The sequence below is a fragment of the Anomaloglossus baeobatrachus genome, chromosome 5 (genome assembly GCF_048569485.1).
Source record: "Anomaloglossus baeobatrachus isolate aAnoBae1 chromosome 5, aAnoBae1.hap1, whole genome shotgun sequence".
In the NCBI taxonomy this organism is placed as follows: domain Eukaryota; kingdom Metazoa; phylum Chordata; class Amphibia; order Anura; family Aromobatidae; genus Anomaloglossus; species Anomaloglossus baeobatrachus.
In genome coordinates this window covers 580,777,327-580,794,383 of record NC_134357.1, presented here as the reverse complement: position 1 = coordinate 580,794,383, position 17,057 = coordinate 580,777,327, and the positions used below count along the sequence as shown (strand labels likewise).

Below are 17,057 nucleotides of genomic sequence, written 5' to 3'. Positions count from 1 at the left end.
TGCAGGGCCAGATGGACTCAGTCCACGTGTCCTTAAAGTGTGTGCAGACCAGCTGTGTACGGTCTTTACACACCTATTTAATGGAAGTCTACAAACACAGAGGGTACCAATGTTATGGAAAACTTCCTGTCTGGTTCCGGTACCCAAGACTACTCCTGCAACCCTAAATGACTATCATCCTGTAGCCTTAACATCTCATGCTATGAAGGCCTTGGTGGAAAGATTAGTGCTTGCTCACTTGAGTCCCAGGGTGAGGGCTTTTATTGCCCCCTACAGTTTGCTTACCGACATAGATTGGGGGTGGACGATGCTATTCTTTCTCTGTTACATACTGTACATTCATTTTTGGAGAATGACGGAACCACTGTGCGAGCGATGTTCTTCGATTTCTCGAGTGCATTTAATACCCTGCAGCCTCTTTTACTACACAAAAAGATGACTGATATGAAGGTGGAGGAGGGGATGAGAAATTGGATAACTGACTACCTATCAGACCGGCCACAGTTTGTACAGATGGGAGCAGTTGTGTCTAGCAGATTATTGAGCAGTGTAGGTGCCCCTCAGGGAACGCTGCTAGCGCCCTTTCTATTCACACTGTATACATCAGACTTTCAGTATAAATCTGATTTTTGTCACCTTCAAAAATTCTCGGATGACTCCGTGGTTGTTGGATGTATTAGGGGGGACCAGGGTGATAAGGAATATAGAAGGGTGGTGTCAAATTTTGTGGATTGGTGCCATGGTAACTATCTACAACTAAATGTTAAGAAAACTAAGGAGTTGGTGGCCAACTATAGCAGGAGAAAGATGGAATGTTTACCGATCACTATTGCTGGTCAGGAGGTGGAGCAGGTGGAGAGTTACAAATATTTGGGGATCCACCTGGATAGCAAACTGGACTGGAGATGCCACTCAGAGATGGTCTACAAGAAGGGGATGAGCAGATTGTATTTCCTAAGGAAACTGAGGTCTTTTAATGTGTGCAGCAAAATGCTAGAAATGTTCTACCAGTCTGTAGTGGCGAGTGCCATCTTTTTTGCACTCATATGCTGGGGTAGTAGTGTGCGGGTCTCTGATGCTAATAAGCTGAATAAGCCTATCAAGAAGGCAAGCTCCGCTGTTGGCTGCAATCTGGACTCTTTTGCGGAGGTAGTGGAGAGAAGAACTCTGAAAAAGTGTATGGCGATTATGATTAATAATGCACATCCATTATATGAGCTATTCATGAGACAGAAGAGCACCTTCAGTAACCGGCTAATCCTTCTGAGGTGTAAGAAGGAAAAATATAGGAAATCATTTGTGCCAACTGCTATGGCAATGTACAACAATAACATTAGTGTTAAATCATCAAGGTGAATGTCTACTTTATTTCTTCTACTTTCAGTTCACCCGCTGTGCATGTCCTAATCTAATGTATAATGTTCTTCTGTCAACTCTACTGTCTTGTCAATTATGTAATTCATGTTATTATTTAAGTTGTGCTGCTGTGATACTATAATTTCCCACGGGATCAATAAAGTGTATTGTATCGTATCGTAAATGCTTCCGACGCGTTTCAATAACTCTTCAGGGAAGTCATCATCAATATCAAATATTTCGCATTCTGTCAGTGCACCTGAATGCTACTGACCATAGTATATAGATGCCCTTGATGGACGCATGTGTCCTCAACACCATGACAAATTCAAATGTGCCGCATCTGAAATAAAACCAAGGAAGGACGTTACATGATACGTGTGGAGTCATGAAGTCCCAGGTTTTGGTGCATTGATGAGCCCGTCTGATTTGGTAAGACCTTTCATTTTCGGCAGGATCCATTTATGGTAAAGATGGCTTCCTAGGCCACAAAAACTGCTTTAGGTCTTTCACCTTCCCATTGTATTTCCCATAGCCCACCTGTTGGAGGCGGTTCCTTGATAGGTTTTGTTTTGGGTTGTGCGTAGCCATTGCTTATGGTCTTTGCACGTATGGGTGTGTTTTGTGTGCCTCACACATTGGTACTGGTCCGTTTGAGCTAGGTGACCAGGTATCATATGTGTGTACTGTTCACTTCTTATTGATTTCTTAATAAATGTTAAGTTTTATTTTATGTGTCTCTTTTTGAGATTTGAGTAAGCAAGCCCTCATTGCTATTTTTGACTATTTATTGTTTAGATTTGGTAGTGGTGTCCTAAACTAGTAATAAACAGTACAGTCTATATGTTTACATTATTTTGTTACAGTATGAAGGGGGGGCCCAGAAAGATTTCTTGCATAGGGGCCCCCTGCAGTCTGTGTCCACCCCTGACAAGATTCTTATTGTTTCTCCACTGAGAGCAATGAATCCATCTTCCTAGAATCTCGGCATCTTATTGATGGATCTTCCTTCTCTCCCTTCTGATGAATGTGCTGATAGGGGCGTTTATATCCAAAGTTAGGCACCGGGTAATTGGGTCATTCCGTGTCAAGTGGACCAGTGGTCCCCACTCGACGTTCTCCGATTTTGCTGAAAATTTATAAGGATGTACATGTATGTTTGAAAAGAGGTTCTGTAAATTTTTAGGGCCAGATCTCAAATATATTGGGCACTGTTGACCTTTCACTGGAGGCCCCCCCAAGGCTGCGGCTTCAGCTAAGAGGATTTTGCAAACTTTGGCACATAGCCATTAGAGTTCTATACTGGCTATGATGCTGAGATTTGGCATACTAGCTCAACTTTTGCTGCTAAACGTGATAAAATTATTACCGGCTATGACAAAACAATATTTCGGCCGCAATTTTGTGTCAAAGTAGCTTGCAAAACGTGTCGCATAAAATTTATGCCAAACTTTGCCCATATATAACTCAAGACCAAAAACCAATAGGAACTGGTGCTTTACCCTGTACAACAAACATCTTCATGACTTTGCATTGCTGCAATATCACGGTCAAAGCATATGTATTTGTGGAAATATTCACACCCACATATGATGAAAAACTTAAAAAAAACGAATTTTACCTATTTTTAGGTCAAATTTCCCAAAAAGGGTCCCCCTAAAATATATTAATTCTGTTATCATTTGAAAGAGCACATTTTTCTCTACAAGGATCATTGGGGGGTTTTTTGGAGTCTCTCCATTTAAGAAAAGAAAAATGCCACTGAACATGGTGTTATTTATTAATACGCAATTAATGCTAACTGCACTATTCAAACCCTTGCGTTGGTCCATGGTGGTTATACTGTCGCGGGCGGAGGATGGGACGCCGCGCTCTCCCACTGCTCGGGTCCGGCTGCTGCGGCTGCTGCGGCCTGCTGCTGCTCGGTGGCTCGAGCGATGGGCCGGATCCCGGGGAGTCTAGCGGCGCTCCTCGCCCGTGAGTGAAAGGGGATTGGGTTTTGGGATATAGTTTATTGTCCGTGACGCCACCCACGGTTGTGGTGATTTGTTGGCACCACCGCTGCTCTGTATGAGGATCCCGGGAATGATGATATGAAGCAGCTAGTTGTTATGTTGCCCCTCCGTGGGTAGGGGTTGGTGATCCCGGGGCCCAGTGATGAGGTGGGAGATGCAGGGCCTGGTGGATGCAGGGACGCGGGGGCAGTGCTGTGCCTTGCGGCACTGTGGTACTCACTCAGCCTGAGACGATGACACAGTTCTCGGTAAAACACACGGCTGGAAAGACGGTTCCCACGGACGGCTGCACTTGCTTTCCCCAGTAGGTGACGGTGACGGTCCCTCTGTCCTGCACCTAAGTTGATGATGGTTGCGATGGGTTCCCACCGGTAACCCGCTCTCCGGCTTGGATATGGGCCGGAGGAGCCCTACTTTGCCCGCAGGCGCTGGCCCTGAGAAACTGGTGCCCTGGCAGTGGCGGTGTCACTCCGTAACGGTCGGACTGTTGCCTTCAATCGGGACTTGGTTGCTGGGAGACAGTCGTCCCCTTCACTGACGGATTTGGCAAATTATGGCGACTCCTAGCCTTGCCGGGATCCGAAAGGCCCCTGCCCTGGTGCTGACTGTTCTTTGTATACTGCTCCAGACCGCCGGGCCACCACCCGTCCGCGGTCCTTCCAGCAACCTCCGAGCAGTCCCCCTGCAGACTATCACCGCCGTCTGCTGACCTTGCTGTCTCAGTCCGGGGCACACACCCGGACCAACTTCAGGCTTTACTACTGTCACTTTTCACTTTAGCTCCACTACTACTTCACTTTTTTCTACTTTTACTTCCTTAACTTGACTCCTTGCTTACTCCTCTCACTTCCTCCTCCAAACTCTATCTGCCTGGTTCTTCCCGCCTCCAGGGCTGTGTACTCCTCGGTGGGCGGAGCCAACCGCCTGGCCCACCCCCTGGTGTGGACACCAGCTCCTGGAGGAAGGCAACAAGGATTTCTGGTTAGCTTAGGTGTTCCTAACTGGGGTGTAGGATGTGGTGGTGTGATGACCTGTGACCCCTGGCTTGCCCAGGGCGTCACAATACCACAACCAATTCCCTAAGAATTGGTATTATAATCCTATTAAGAATTGTAATAATGCTGTCTTTCGAGAATTGGCAGCCCCATCGCCTAGGAGCCATGGCCGATAGCCGTGCAAGGCAAGTCGCGGGTGGTCTCTTTATCGCAGGTTCCAAAGCCTGAGGGTGGGTGTCTTTGCCTAGGATCCCAAGCCTGATATTGGGTATCTCTTGTTGGTTCCCAAGCCATAATGTTCAGTCTAAGTAAGTGGTCTGGAATTGTTGCTGAATTTGCAACATAATCGGTTCAGAGAAGCTGTATTGTCAGCCCATTGCTGTTGCAGCTGGTGCTGGAATTATTGCAATGATCGACTGTTCGGGAATCCAGCATGTATCATTTCTCACAGGCCAGTGACAGAAGCTAGCTGGTCCATGAGGATGCATAAAATGTATTAATGCATCATGGTCGTCGACTGAAATTTCAGAAATATTTCCAATCCACCAGTTCCTATCGTAAATGCAGGCAATGTATTGCCCTGGCTGGAGGTTTGCAATTGGCACAAAAGGCATTTCTGATCTGACAGATCCATCTACATGGGCAATGAAAGATGAAGGATCATTTCACACCCTTGAAATGCGAATCTTTTTGTCATCAATTTCATTCTCCATCACTAAAAAATAAATAATATATGCATTAAAATGTAACAATAGTCAACAGGTTTATAGGTTTTTGATTATAATAGACATTGCTAGCAACAATACAACTCTGTAACATGTGATAAGAATCTGAAAATCAAACACAAAATCAATGCATTACGTGCATACATAACACCATGTTCAGTGGCATTTTTCTTTTCTTAAATGGAGAGACTCCAAAAACCCCCCAATGATCCTTGTAGAGAAAAATGTGCTCTTTCAAATGATAACAGAATTAATATATTTTAGGGGTACCTTTTTTGGGAAATTTGACCTAAAAATAGGTAAAATTCGTTTTTTTTTAAGTTTGTCATCATATGTGGGTGTGAATATTTCCACAAATACATATGCTTTGACCGTGATATTGCAGCAATGCAAAGTCATGAAGATGTTTGTTGTACAGGGTAAAGCACCAGTTCCTATTGGTTTTTGGTCTTGAGTTATATATGGGCAAATTTTGGCATAAATTTTATGCGAGGCGTTTTGCAAGCTACTTTGACACAAAATTGTGGCCGAAATATTGTTTTGTCATAGCCGGTAATAATTTTATCGCGTTTAGCAGCAAAAGTTGAGCTAGTTTGCCAAATCTCAGCATCATAGCCAGTATAGAACTCTAATGGCTATGTGCCAAAGTTTGCAAAATCCTCTTAGCTGAAGCCGCAGCCTTGGGGGGGGCCTCCAGTGAAAGGTCAACAGTGCCCAATATATTTGAGATCTGGCCCTAAAAATTTACAGAACCTCTTTTCAAACATACATGTACATCCTTATAAATTTTCAGCAAAATCGGAGAACGTCGAGTGGGGACGATTTTTAAAACTGGTCCACTTGACACGGAATGACCCAATTGTAACATATGAGGGGGGTTAGGATTATCCCACAGTGGGTACGTGAATGCCGGGCAGCCCACCCACATTTCCAAAATGTAACTTCTTCACCCCTGGGCTATTTTTTTTTTTCTTTTTCCTTTTCCAAGAAACATAACTTTTTTTATTTTTCAGTCAACATAGACATACTGTATAAGGGATTATTTTTTGCGGAATGAGTTGTACTTTTGAATTACACTATTCATTTTATCATATAGTGTGCTGTAAAATGGAAAAATTCCAAGTGCAGTGAAATTGCAAAAAGTTAGGGGAAGTACGCAATGTCTTTTATTTACCATGTTCACTATATGTTCACATGTTTAGACTCTGACGGTGAGGAAAGACTTGTGCTTGGAGGTAGCTGCCAGATGTTACGCCACGGAGACTTGGTACTGTGACGGCTGACCCCAGGGGTCGGCGATTGGATACTGACAGTCACTGATGTGGTCGTGTACAGACCAGACGGCTGGTGTAGGCAGGTGCAGTGGATATGGCTGATAAAACTGCTGCAGTAGATACGGCTGGTATAGATAGATGTAGCAACTACAGTGTGCACAGCGTATACTAGGAAACAGACATGTGTTATCACACGCAGCATGAGACTCAGAAAACAGATTGGGAACTGACAACCAGCAACACATCTCTAACAATAAACCACATGGCCCAGGCACCTCCCATAGGGGGAAGATGCCTTAAATACAACTATAAGAACACTAGCACTTACAGTCAAGGGGGTTATGTGGCAGGTTGGATACTAAAGGATAAGGGACAGGATTGTTGCAAGGGCCTAATAAGCGGCAATACCTGTTGACTTATTGCTTATCCAGCCCAACAAGATGTTTTACCTGCTCAAGTTTTGTTCTACAGCTCGCTCATTAACTTACAAGTTAAGCACAACTGAAAACAGTTTTAGGGTAAAACAATATAGACTGTTTATTTAACCTAGATTAATACATTGATTAGCATTAGCATCTCATTAATAAGCATAAATCATAAAGTAAGCATCAATACTTCAGCGGATATTGTAGCATCACTCCGTGATCGGGGGACTTCAGGACGATCTCATCATGAGGAATCCGGGAAAAACACAATCAGCACGTCTGCGTGACCACAGGTTAAGTCCCGCCTTCCCTCGGAGAGTCTCGAGTCTATATCCCACTTGAAAACAAATTGCTTGCATAAACATGGTTAGATGACAGTTATGACTGGGCGGCTAACCTGCAAGGATATGAATTGTTTAGGAGGGATCGTAAAAACAGGAAAGGGGTGGAGTCTGTCTATATATAAAGTCCAGTTTAAAGCCCAGACTAAGATAAGATATCCAAGAGGGAAATGAAGAGGTGGAGTCTCTATGGGTGGAGATACAAGGAGGGAAACCTAATAAAATCCTCATAGGGGTTTGTTATAAGCTACCAAATATAACAGAGACTACTGAAAATGTATTATTGAAACAAATAGACAAAGTAGCAAATCACAATGAGGTGATTATTATGGGGGACTTCAACTACCCCGATATAGACTGGGAAACTGAAACCTGCGTATCTCAGAAAGGAAACCGGCTTCTGTCAGTAACTAAGGATAATTATCTGTCCCAACTTGTGCCGGGCCCAACTAGAGGGGCAGCCCTTCTGGACTTAATTTTAAGCAACAGGCCAGATAGAATAACAGACGTACGAGTGGATGGGCACCTAGGGAATAGTGACCAGAATATAATACAATTCCACTTGTCCTTCAGTAAGGTGCCTTGGAGGGGGGTTACAAAAACGCTGAATTTCAGGAAAGCAAAGTTTGATCAGCTTAGAGAAGACCTTAGCCAAATTGATTGGGACAATGTCCTCAAAAATGGGAGCACAGAAAATAAGTGGGAAATTTTTAAATCGGTATTAAACACCCACTGCGAGAGAGCCATACCGTACGGAAATAAAAGGGCTAGGAACAGGAGAAAACCAATGTGGCTAAATAAGGATTTTCTGAGGAGGGAAAAGGCGCAAGAAATAGGGTCTTACCCGGTATATGGGTTTAAGGCGAAAAAGAGAAATGAATACACTCACCTGATCAGGTTGTGCCAGTCACAACCCCTGTGCAGACATATGTGAGTGCTGGAGTGGTTAAGCAGCGGCCCCGTTGGAGAGAGAGCTATAAATGTTCAGAGTAAAAAAGACGGGTTTTTTTACCGCGCTATAAACCACAAGGGTATATTTTTCCCTGAAGAAGGAGGCGTGCATGCCTCTGAAACGCGTAGGAATGTTTCAATAAAAGAATTTTTATTTTTATAACACCCTTGTGGTTTATAGCGCGGTAAAAAAACCCGTCTTTTTTACTCTGAACATTTATAGCTAAATAAGGATGTAAAAGGGGCAATGAATAATAAGAAAAGGGCATTTAAAAAGCTAAAACAAGAAGGCAGCGAAGAAGCATTAAAAAGATATAGAGAAAAAAATAAAATGTGTAAAAAAACAAATACATTTAGCAAAAGTAGAAACTGAGAGACTCATTGCTAAGGAAAGCAAAACAAATCCCAAACTATTCTTTAATTATATAAACAGAAAAAAGATTAAAATTGATGTTGTTGGCCCATTAAAGAACAATGAGGGCAAAATCATAGAAAGCGATGTGGGAAAAGCAAATGTTTTAAATACTTTTTTCTCAACTGTGTTCACACAGGAAAAGCATATGCCACGGGAAATGCAGAGTGATAATGTAAACGCTTCATTAAGTATGACCTGCCTTACCCAGGAAGAAGTGCAGAACCGACTTAGTAACATTAAAATTGACAAATCACCAGGCCCTGATGGCATTCACCCTCGGGTATTAAGGGAGTTAAGTAATGTGATAGACAGGCCTCTATTCCTTATATTTAAAGACTCTATAGAAACTGGGTCTGTTCCACTGGATTGGCGGCTAGCAAATGTGGTACCAATATTCAAAAAAGGGTGTAAAAGGGAACCTGGAAACTATAGGCCGGTAAGCTTAACATCTGTTGTGGGTAAAATGTTTGAAGGGTTTTTAAGGGATACTATTATGGAATGTCTCAATGTTAATAATTGCTTAACTCCATATCAACATGGATTTATGAAGGATCGCTCCTGTCAAACTAACCTGATCAGCTTCTATGAGGATGTAAGCTCTCACATGGACCGAGGAGAATCATTGGATGTCATTTATCTCGGCTTTGGTAAAGCATTTGACACTGTCCCACATAAAAGACTGCTAAGTAAAATGAGAAAGCTTGGGCTCGGGAAAATGTGTGTAGATTGGTAGGTAGGTGGCTTAGTGGTAGAAAACAAAGAGTGGTTATTAATGGCGCATACTCAGATTGGACCAGGGTTACTAGTGGGGTGCCACAGGGGTCTGTATTGGGCTCCCTACTATTTAATATATATATATTAATGATCTGGTGGATGGTTTACAGAGTAAAATATCAGTATTTGCAGATGATACAAAACTATGTAAGGTAGTTAACACAAAGGAGGACAGTTTGCAACTACAGATGGATTTGAGTAAATTGGAGAATTGGGCTGAAAATTGGCAAATGAGGTTTAACACAGATAAGTGTAAGGTTATGCACATGGGAAGGAGAAACAGATGGTACGATTACCTACTAAATGGGAAACTGCTGGGGAAATCAGACATGGAAAAAGACTTAGGCATCTTAGTCAATAAGAAGCTAAATTGGAGTGCCCCGTGTCAGGCAGCAGCCACCAAAGCAAATAGGGTGATGGGATGCATTAGAAGAGGTCTGGGGGCACGAGATGAAAACATCATTCTCCCCCTGTACAAATCATTCGTCAGACCACACTTGGAATATTGTGTGCAATTTTGGGCGCCGGTGCTCAAGAAAGACATTACTGAACTTGAAAGGGTTCAGAGGCGGGCTACTAAAATAATAAATGGAGTGGGTGCATTACAATACACGGAAAGGGTATCAAAATTAGGTCTATTTACTCTAGAAAAGAAAAGACCCAGGGGAGACCTAATAAACATGTACAAATATATCAGAGGGCCATATAGAGATCTCTCCCATGATCTGTTTGTACCAAGGACTATGACAAGAACAAGGGGGCATTCTCTTCGATTGGAGGAAAGAAAATTCCTACATCAGCATAGAAGAGGGTTCTTCACGGTAAGAGCAGTGAGGCTCTGGAACTCTCTTCCTGAGGAAGTGGTTATGGCCAACTCACTGAATGAATTTAAGGGGGGAATGGATGCTTTTCTTGATAGCAAAAGTATAGACGGTTATAAATAGCATAATCTTACAGGTAGATAGAAGAGCGACCAAGATTATGAGAGGAATGGGTGGGCTGCAACACCAAGACAGGTTATTAAACTTGGGGTTATTTAGTTTGGAAAAACAATGGCTTAGGGGGGGATCTAATCACAATGTATAAACATATGAGGGGACAGTACAGAGACCTTTCCAAAGATCTTTTTACACCTAGGCCTGCGAACACGGGGGCATCCGCTACGTCTTGAGGAAAGAAGGTTTAATCATAATCACAGACGAGGATTCTTTACTGTACAAGCAGTGAGACTATGGAACTCTCTGCCGCATGATGTTGTAATGAGGGATTCACTACTAACATTTAAGCAGAGCCTGGATGCCTTTCTTGAAAAATATAATATTACCAGTTATGACAGGGTGTTGATCCAGGGAACTAGTCTGATTGCCGTATGTGGAGTCAGGAAGGAATTTATTTCCACATTGGAGCTTATTTGACACATTGGGTTTTTTTTGCCTTCCTCTGGATCAACATGTTAGGCTACGGGTTGAACTAGATCGAATTAGAGTCTCCCTTCAACCTTAAAAACTATGAAAACTATGAAACCAAATGTTACAAAAACTCTAAAGGCTCCTTTACACACTGAGACTTTCTAGCGATCCCGACCTGGCTGGGATCACTGGAAAGTCTCTAAACAGTCGCTGGTGAGCTGTCAAACAGGCAGATCTGGCCAACGACGCAGCAGCGATACGGACCTGCAGAACGACCTCTCTGGTCGTTGGGGATGTGTCACACAGTAGCTATTTGACGACTCACACCTATGTTAGGGGCATGGTGTTTAGCGCTGAAGCCACCTAGGTGTCCTTTTTACACACCCCACTCAGCTCCGATTGGTGATCGCTAGTGCGTTCTTATTGGCGACCCCCAGCTTGGAAAGATTTTACAAAAGTCTCGCTTGTATATCCTTTGTTCCTGAGCTTCTGTTGCTTAGTGGATCTTTGTAGAGTTCTCTGTGCGGCAACTCCACACTGGTTTATCTATACAGCATCAATACAGCTTCAATCAAATGAGGCTTACCGTATAGGCTTTATAGTATTGCAGACTGGGGAACTCTCTAATGATCCACAAACCAGCATGCTCAGGAACAAAGTAGCTTTAAAACAAAGGACGGAAGTGCTAAAGTTGCCTTTTCAGTGAAAGCTGCCCAATCAGAACGCAACAGCGACCACCAATCGGAGGTAAGGGGGCGGGAAAATGAACGCTATAGCATGCCTACGGGCTGGGTTCTAAGTTGCTTACGATGTCGTAACGGTGTCAAACACACCGATGCATGCTGCGCAGCGGGAAACAAAGGACCAAAAAATAATCCTGAACGATTTGTAGCGATCAGCGACCTCACAGTGGGGGCTAGGTTGCTGATGCGTGTCAGACACTGCAATGTCGCTGAGAAGGTCGCTATTGCGTCACAAAACTGGTGATGTTACAGCGATATCGCTAGTGAAGTTGCAGTGTGTAAAGGGGTTCCATTTGTCCAATATAGTATCCCTCTTCTGAGTGGCCAACTCTTTAGATGCTAAAATACACTGGACAAATGTGTCATCGTATGAGACATGCCAAAAAGCTCCTGGTTTCACATGTTTTACCATACTATAAACATGTACAGATTCTCAGTAAATATTGATAAGAAAACTATGTGGGATTGAGTGATTCTCACTAGAATTAGAACTCCAGGTATCTGGGAATACTACAGAAAAGACCTGTTTTTCTCAGTAGAATATAACTCCAGGTGTCTGGGAATCTTACAGAGAAACAAGCTAATATGAACCATCCTAATATCTTAAAGGGTTTCTTAAAGACAGACTTCCAATATGGATTCCTGATGGCCACTAATTTGTTAGCACTACACAAGAAAAACGTGGGGAGCTGCCAGAAAGCTGCAGGTAGTAGGCAGCGTCCGCGAGTAACCTGTCTGAGAGTAGTAGACACTCTGGCAAAATTAAAAAGTGCAGCTACTGCGCTACCTGGCAGGGGTCAGTGAAATATAGTTAGTGGGTGAATGTTGATAAAATAGGCAAGTGTCAAAGATAAATAAAGGAAGGCAGAGATAAAATTGTGAAATTAAATAAGTGTTTATTTCATACAAAATAATAAGTTAAAAGGGTTTAAAAGAAAGTCAAATACCACTGACAGGAAACAAGTATCTGAACAGGGATAACGATGGCTGGATCAGTGTAGGACCTGAAGAGTGAAGGAGAAAAGAGAGTATATGTGTTAGATGGTATGTATGCCTAATGTGGTAGATGTAGTAGTACCGGACTCAGTAAATGTAAAATTACCTGAGTCCTGCAGATGAGGGAGAGTATGGGAGTAGACAAAACAAGTGGAGCACAAGGTAAGTGCGCAACTGACGAATCCTGAAAAATGAAGTGTAGGCTGGTCAGTAGATGAAAGCCAGGGGTATGATTAAATGTAAATTGAGCTGTGTCCGTAAAAAACCTACCGATGGCTGACAGACATAGGTGGAGGTCACCTCTTTATTTAGGGTGCTGGCTATGAGTGCCTAAAAGTGCCAGCAGCTAATATTCGGCTAAAGGCCGCTTTACACGCTGCGATATCGGTACCGATATCGCTAGCGTGGGTACCCGCCCCTATCTGTTGTGCAACATGGGCAAATCGCTGCCCGTGGCGCACAACATCGCCCAGACCCGTCACACATACTTACCTGCCTAGCGACGTCGCTGTGGCCGGCGATCCGCCTCCTTTCTAAGAGGGCGGTTCGTTCAGCGTCACAGCGACGTCACAGTAGCGTCACTGAACTACCGCCCAATAGAAGCGGAGGGGCGGAGATGAGCGGGACGTAACATCCCGCCCACCTCCTTCCTTCCACATTGCGGCCGGGAGGCAGGTAAGGAGAGCTTCCTCGTTCCTGCGGCGTCACACGGAGCGATGTGTGCTGCCGCAGGAACGAGGAACAACTTCGTTACTTGTGCAGTAACGATAATTGAGAATGGACGCCCATGTCACCGATGAGCGATTTTGCACGTTTTTGCGACGATGCAAAATCGCTCATCGGTGTCACGCAACAACATCGCTAATGCGGCCGGTTGTGCGTCACAAATTCCGTGACCCCAACGACTCCGCATTAGCAATGTCGTAGCATGTAAAACCCCCTTTAGAGAAAGGAAAAGTTCCTATTAATTACTGCAAATGCTAGAAAGGTATTTGTACTAAACAAGAAAGAAAAAAAGGAAAAGAAAAGGGGAGTCCGCAGCATTACCTGGACTTATGTTACTGTGGAAACTGTGACCTGGTAGCGGAAGAATCCAATGTGTTAATGCTGGTGAGACTGCATCTGAAACATAAGTGGTCAAAATGGGAGGCTAAACAATCCTTTCCCTATAGTAATACTAGGTTAGGGATAGTTACCTGGATAGATGATGGGCAAATACCAAATGTTAGTGGTGGCCAATCTATGTTGAGGTTAAACTTTAGGTTGAAAATACCAGTGGCTGGTTCTTGCTCCTGGAAATGGGGAGCTCCTGGATTCTTGTCTGTTATGGAAGTGTTTCCAGGTAGAGGATAAACTGGATTTGGGATTTGATGGGTTAGCTGAATAAGTAATTAGATTAGGGTGCCGTTTAATAAATGATGTGCGGTAGTGAATTAGGGATATTTACCTGAAGGGATGATGAATGGATGTCATATGTTGAATGGTATCAACATATGATGGAGACATTAGCTTGGATTAGGGCTGGAGCGCACCTGCTGAGGTGGTTTCAGCCCCAGTAATATTCAATCGTTTAAGCAGGAGCATGTGCTGGCCAGAGGGAAGGTAGTCAGAGGTGGCTGGACGAGCACTGATCTGGGAGTCAACGGTAGCTTGGTGGGGGGTAGAAAAGTGTTAATAGGGGGTTAAATACAGGGTGATCCAGGAAGTTGCTGGGCACCCGTCAGCCTGTAGTCGCTGTAGAGAGAGTAACTGTGAGGATAAATACAAAGCAGTCACGGTGGGTGCTGAATGGAAGTAATAGACTTGCCATTCAGTGTCTGCAGAATGGTCTGGAAGGTGCTACTCCGGGGGCTTACCTGACAAGCAGGCGGTCGTGGAGAAGGTTGGTCTGTCCTACGGTCTGTCGGTGAATTCATACGAAGAGCACCTTAGAGATGCTGCCTGGAAGTGCAGCGTGTTGAGACGCCGAGCAGAAATGGATGGGCGGTCCCGGCCGGAGAATCTCTTCTGCTCTGGCGTGCTCAAACACTAGGTGATGTCACGGGGGTAGTGCGAGAAATTCAAAACTTGAGGATGCCTTAAATACCTAGTGCCTCTCAGCTGTACATTGTGAGGCACTTCTGGGTAAGGGCACTTTGGCCCTTTTAGAATATATAAATGGGCCGTAAGCGCCCTCCCAGGAGACCTGAACCGGGGAAAGGCTGCAGGGCACGGCGGAGAAACCAGTATTGGCATTACAAGCTATTTTATAAATTATATCCTTAAATTTGTATATATTATTGTAAATAATTTTCATTCTTTGCAGATGCCTTTACCAGGAGAACAGAGGCACAACTGACATCTTCAATTTTAAAATCAGATGACCTTGCTATCACACAAGATATAACTGAAGTGAATGCCTCTATTCCAGATATACCATCATCCCTTCACAGCAAAGATCTATCATCTGATTCTTTTAAACAAGTCCTATCTTCTGATTCATCACAGACTATTAAGAAAAGTAAATGTCACAAAAGCAGCATTAAAAATCAAAGTGCTCTTACAGCAAAGAATCCATTTTCAACTTCAGAATATAAAAAAAATAATAAAATTCATGTAGGGGACAAAAGATTTTCTTCAGAATCTATTAGTTACCAGAGAATTCATACAGGGGAGAAGCCACTTTCATGTTCAGAATGTAGTAAATGTTTTAACCGAAAATCAAATCTTGTTACACATCAGAAAACTCACGCTGGTGGGAAACTTTATTCATGTTCAGAATGTGGGAAATGTTTTAACTGGAAAACAAATCTTGTTACACATCAGAGAACTCACACAGATGAGAAACCTTATGCATGTTCAGAATGTGGAAAATGTTTTAACTGTAAAGGAAATCTTGTTAAGCATCGGAGAACTCACACAGATGAGAAACCTTATGCATGTTCAGAATGTGGGAAATGTTTTAACTGTAAAGGAAATCTTGTTAAGCATCGGAGAACTCACACAGGTGAAAAGCCATATTCATGTTCAGAATGTGGGAAATGTTTTAGCCGAAATTCAAGTCTTGTTACACATCACAGAATTCACACAGGTGAGAAACCTTTTTTATGTTCAGAATGTGGGAGATTTTTTAACCGAAAATTACATCTTGTTTCACATCAGCGAACTCACACAGGAGAGAAGCCTTTTTCATGTTCAGAATGTGGGAAATGTTTTGCACATAAATTGCATTTTGTTTCACATCAGAGAACTCACACGGGTGAGAAGCCATATTCATGTCCAGAATGTGGGAAATGTTTTACCCAAAATTCAAGTGTTGTAACACATCGGAGAACTCACACAGGGGAGAAGCCTTTTTCATGTTTAGAATGTGGAAAATGTTTTGCACAGAAATCAAGTCTTGGAAAACACCAAAGAATTCACAGGGGGAGAAACTGTTAAAAATACTGTTGACGTGACATATGCTAAGCCAGTATATTAATGATTGGAGAGAAATAGGTGCAAAAACATATGTGGATTTATTCAATTAAAGTTAAAGTCATTACAGAAAAATAATGTCTTGGCTTTAGTTAGTGAAGAGAAATAGATAAGATAGAGAAAAAGAGAGTTCATTTATCTTACATAGCTGTGATGTTGTGATAAGCCGTCGTCTCTCTGGATCGTCTGGTGAGAATGCTCCCATTCTAACCCTTTGAAGTGTGGTCTGCTTATATAATTCAAACCCCACCCTCTGATTCTCCTTGTCTCTTTAAATGGTCTGCCAAGAACTAACTATCATTTTTAGCTATGCATTATGTCATATCACGTGATCCAAAATCAGCAAAATAAGTGTCCTGCGCAGTGGAGACTTGTAAAACTAAACCACTTTACCATAGAATGCAAAATATATAGACCCTTTTGAAGCTCGCTGACCCTTTGACCTTAGTGTAATACTAAGAAGACTTTCAATGCTAATTTCAGGTCTTTACTCAAATACCAGATAGAATATAGCACTAAGTTGTCAGCTACTTGATGAACCATGGCAGATGGCTTGGTTCTACCCATGTCAGATATCTCTGGCTAGAAACCTCAACTCACAGGCTCTCTTAAAGGGATGGGCGAAATACACACATTTTATGAATGTATGTAATCAAGTTTATGAATCAAATCTCCATAAACTCACTATTTTACAGTCCCTCCTTTTGAAGATTTGATGAATCCCCGGGAAACCCTAACTCATTCATCATCATTCGTATCACATACATTCTTGTTGAAAATTCTAGACCAATATCTGACTTAATAAACCAATCTGAAACTTTCTGTCAAAAAGTCATCTTGCGATTTAACATTCCTCTAAGAATGTTATCTTCCTTTTTCATTTCTATTTTTATATTCTTATATATCTTCTGAATTCTACACATCACAAAAACTTGATAAATAATACACATCAAAACTAATAAAAATATGATTATGATGGGATTAAATAAAACATTTCCAACCGCTGACTGAAATGATGACTGAGACCAGGAATGTACCGATTTCCCAAAACTTTTCCACCAAGTTCTACCTGACATTCCATTCCATTCGTGTTCAATATCACTTAATTGACCTTGTTCATGCCTGAATATAATTTCTGCTTCCTTTAACTGTTTCGTTAATAAATCTAACAAACCCTTATCT

General features: G+C 42.7%; 1 protein-coding gene across 1 annotated transcript in view; it reads left to right on the top strand.

Annotated features, from left to right (window-relative positions):
• LOC142313125 (uncharacterized) overlaps positions 1–16,700 on the top strand; it is a 149,721-nt gene extending 133,021 nt beyond the window's left edge. The window contains exon 4 of the mRNA XM_075352111.1: positions 14,725–16,700. Within this exon, the coding sequence (XP_075208226.1) occupies positions 14,725–15,839 (1,115 nt within the window). The 3' untranslated portion in view covers positions 15,840–16,700. The remainder of the gene's footprint in view (positions 1–14,724) is intronic.
• Positions 16,701–17,057: the final 357 nt, after the last annotated feature.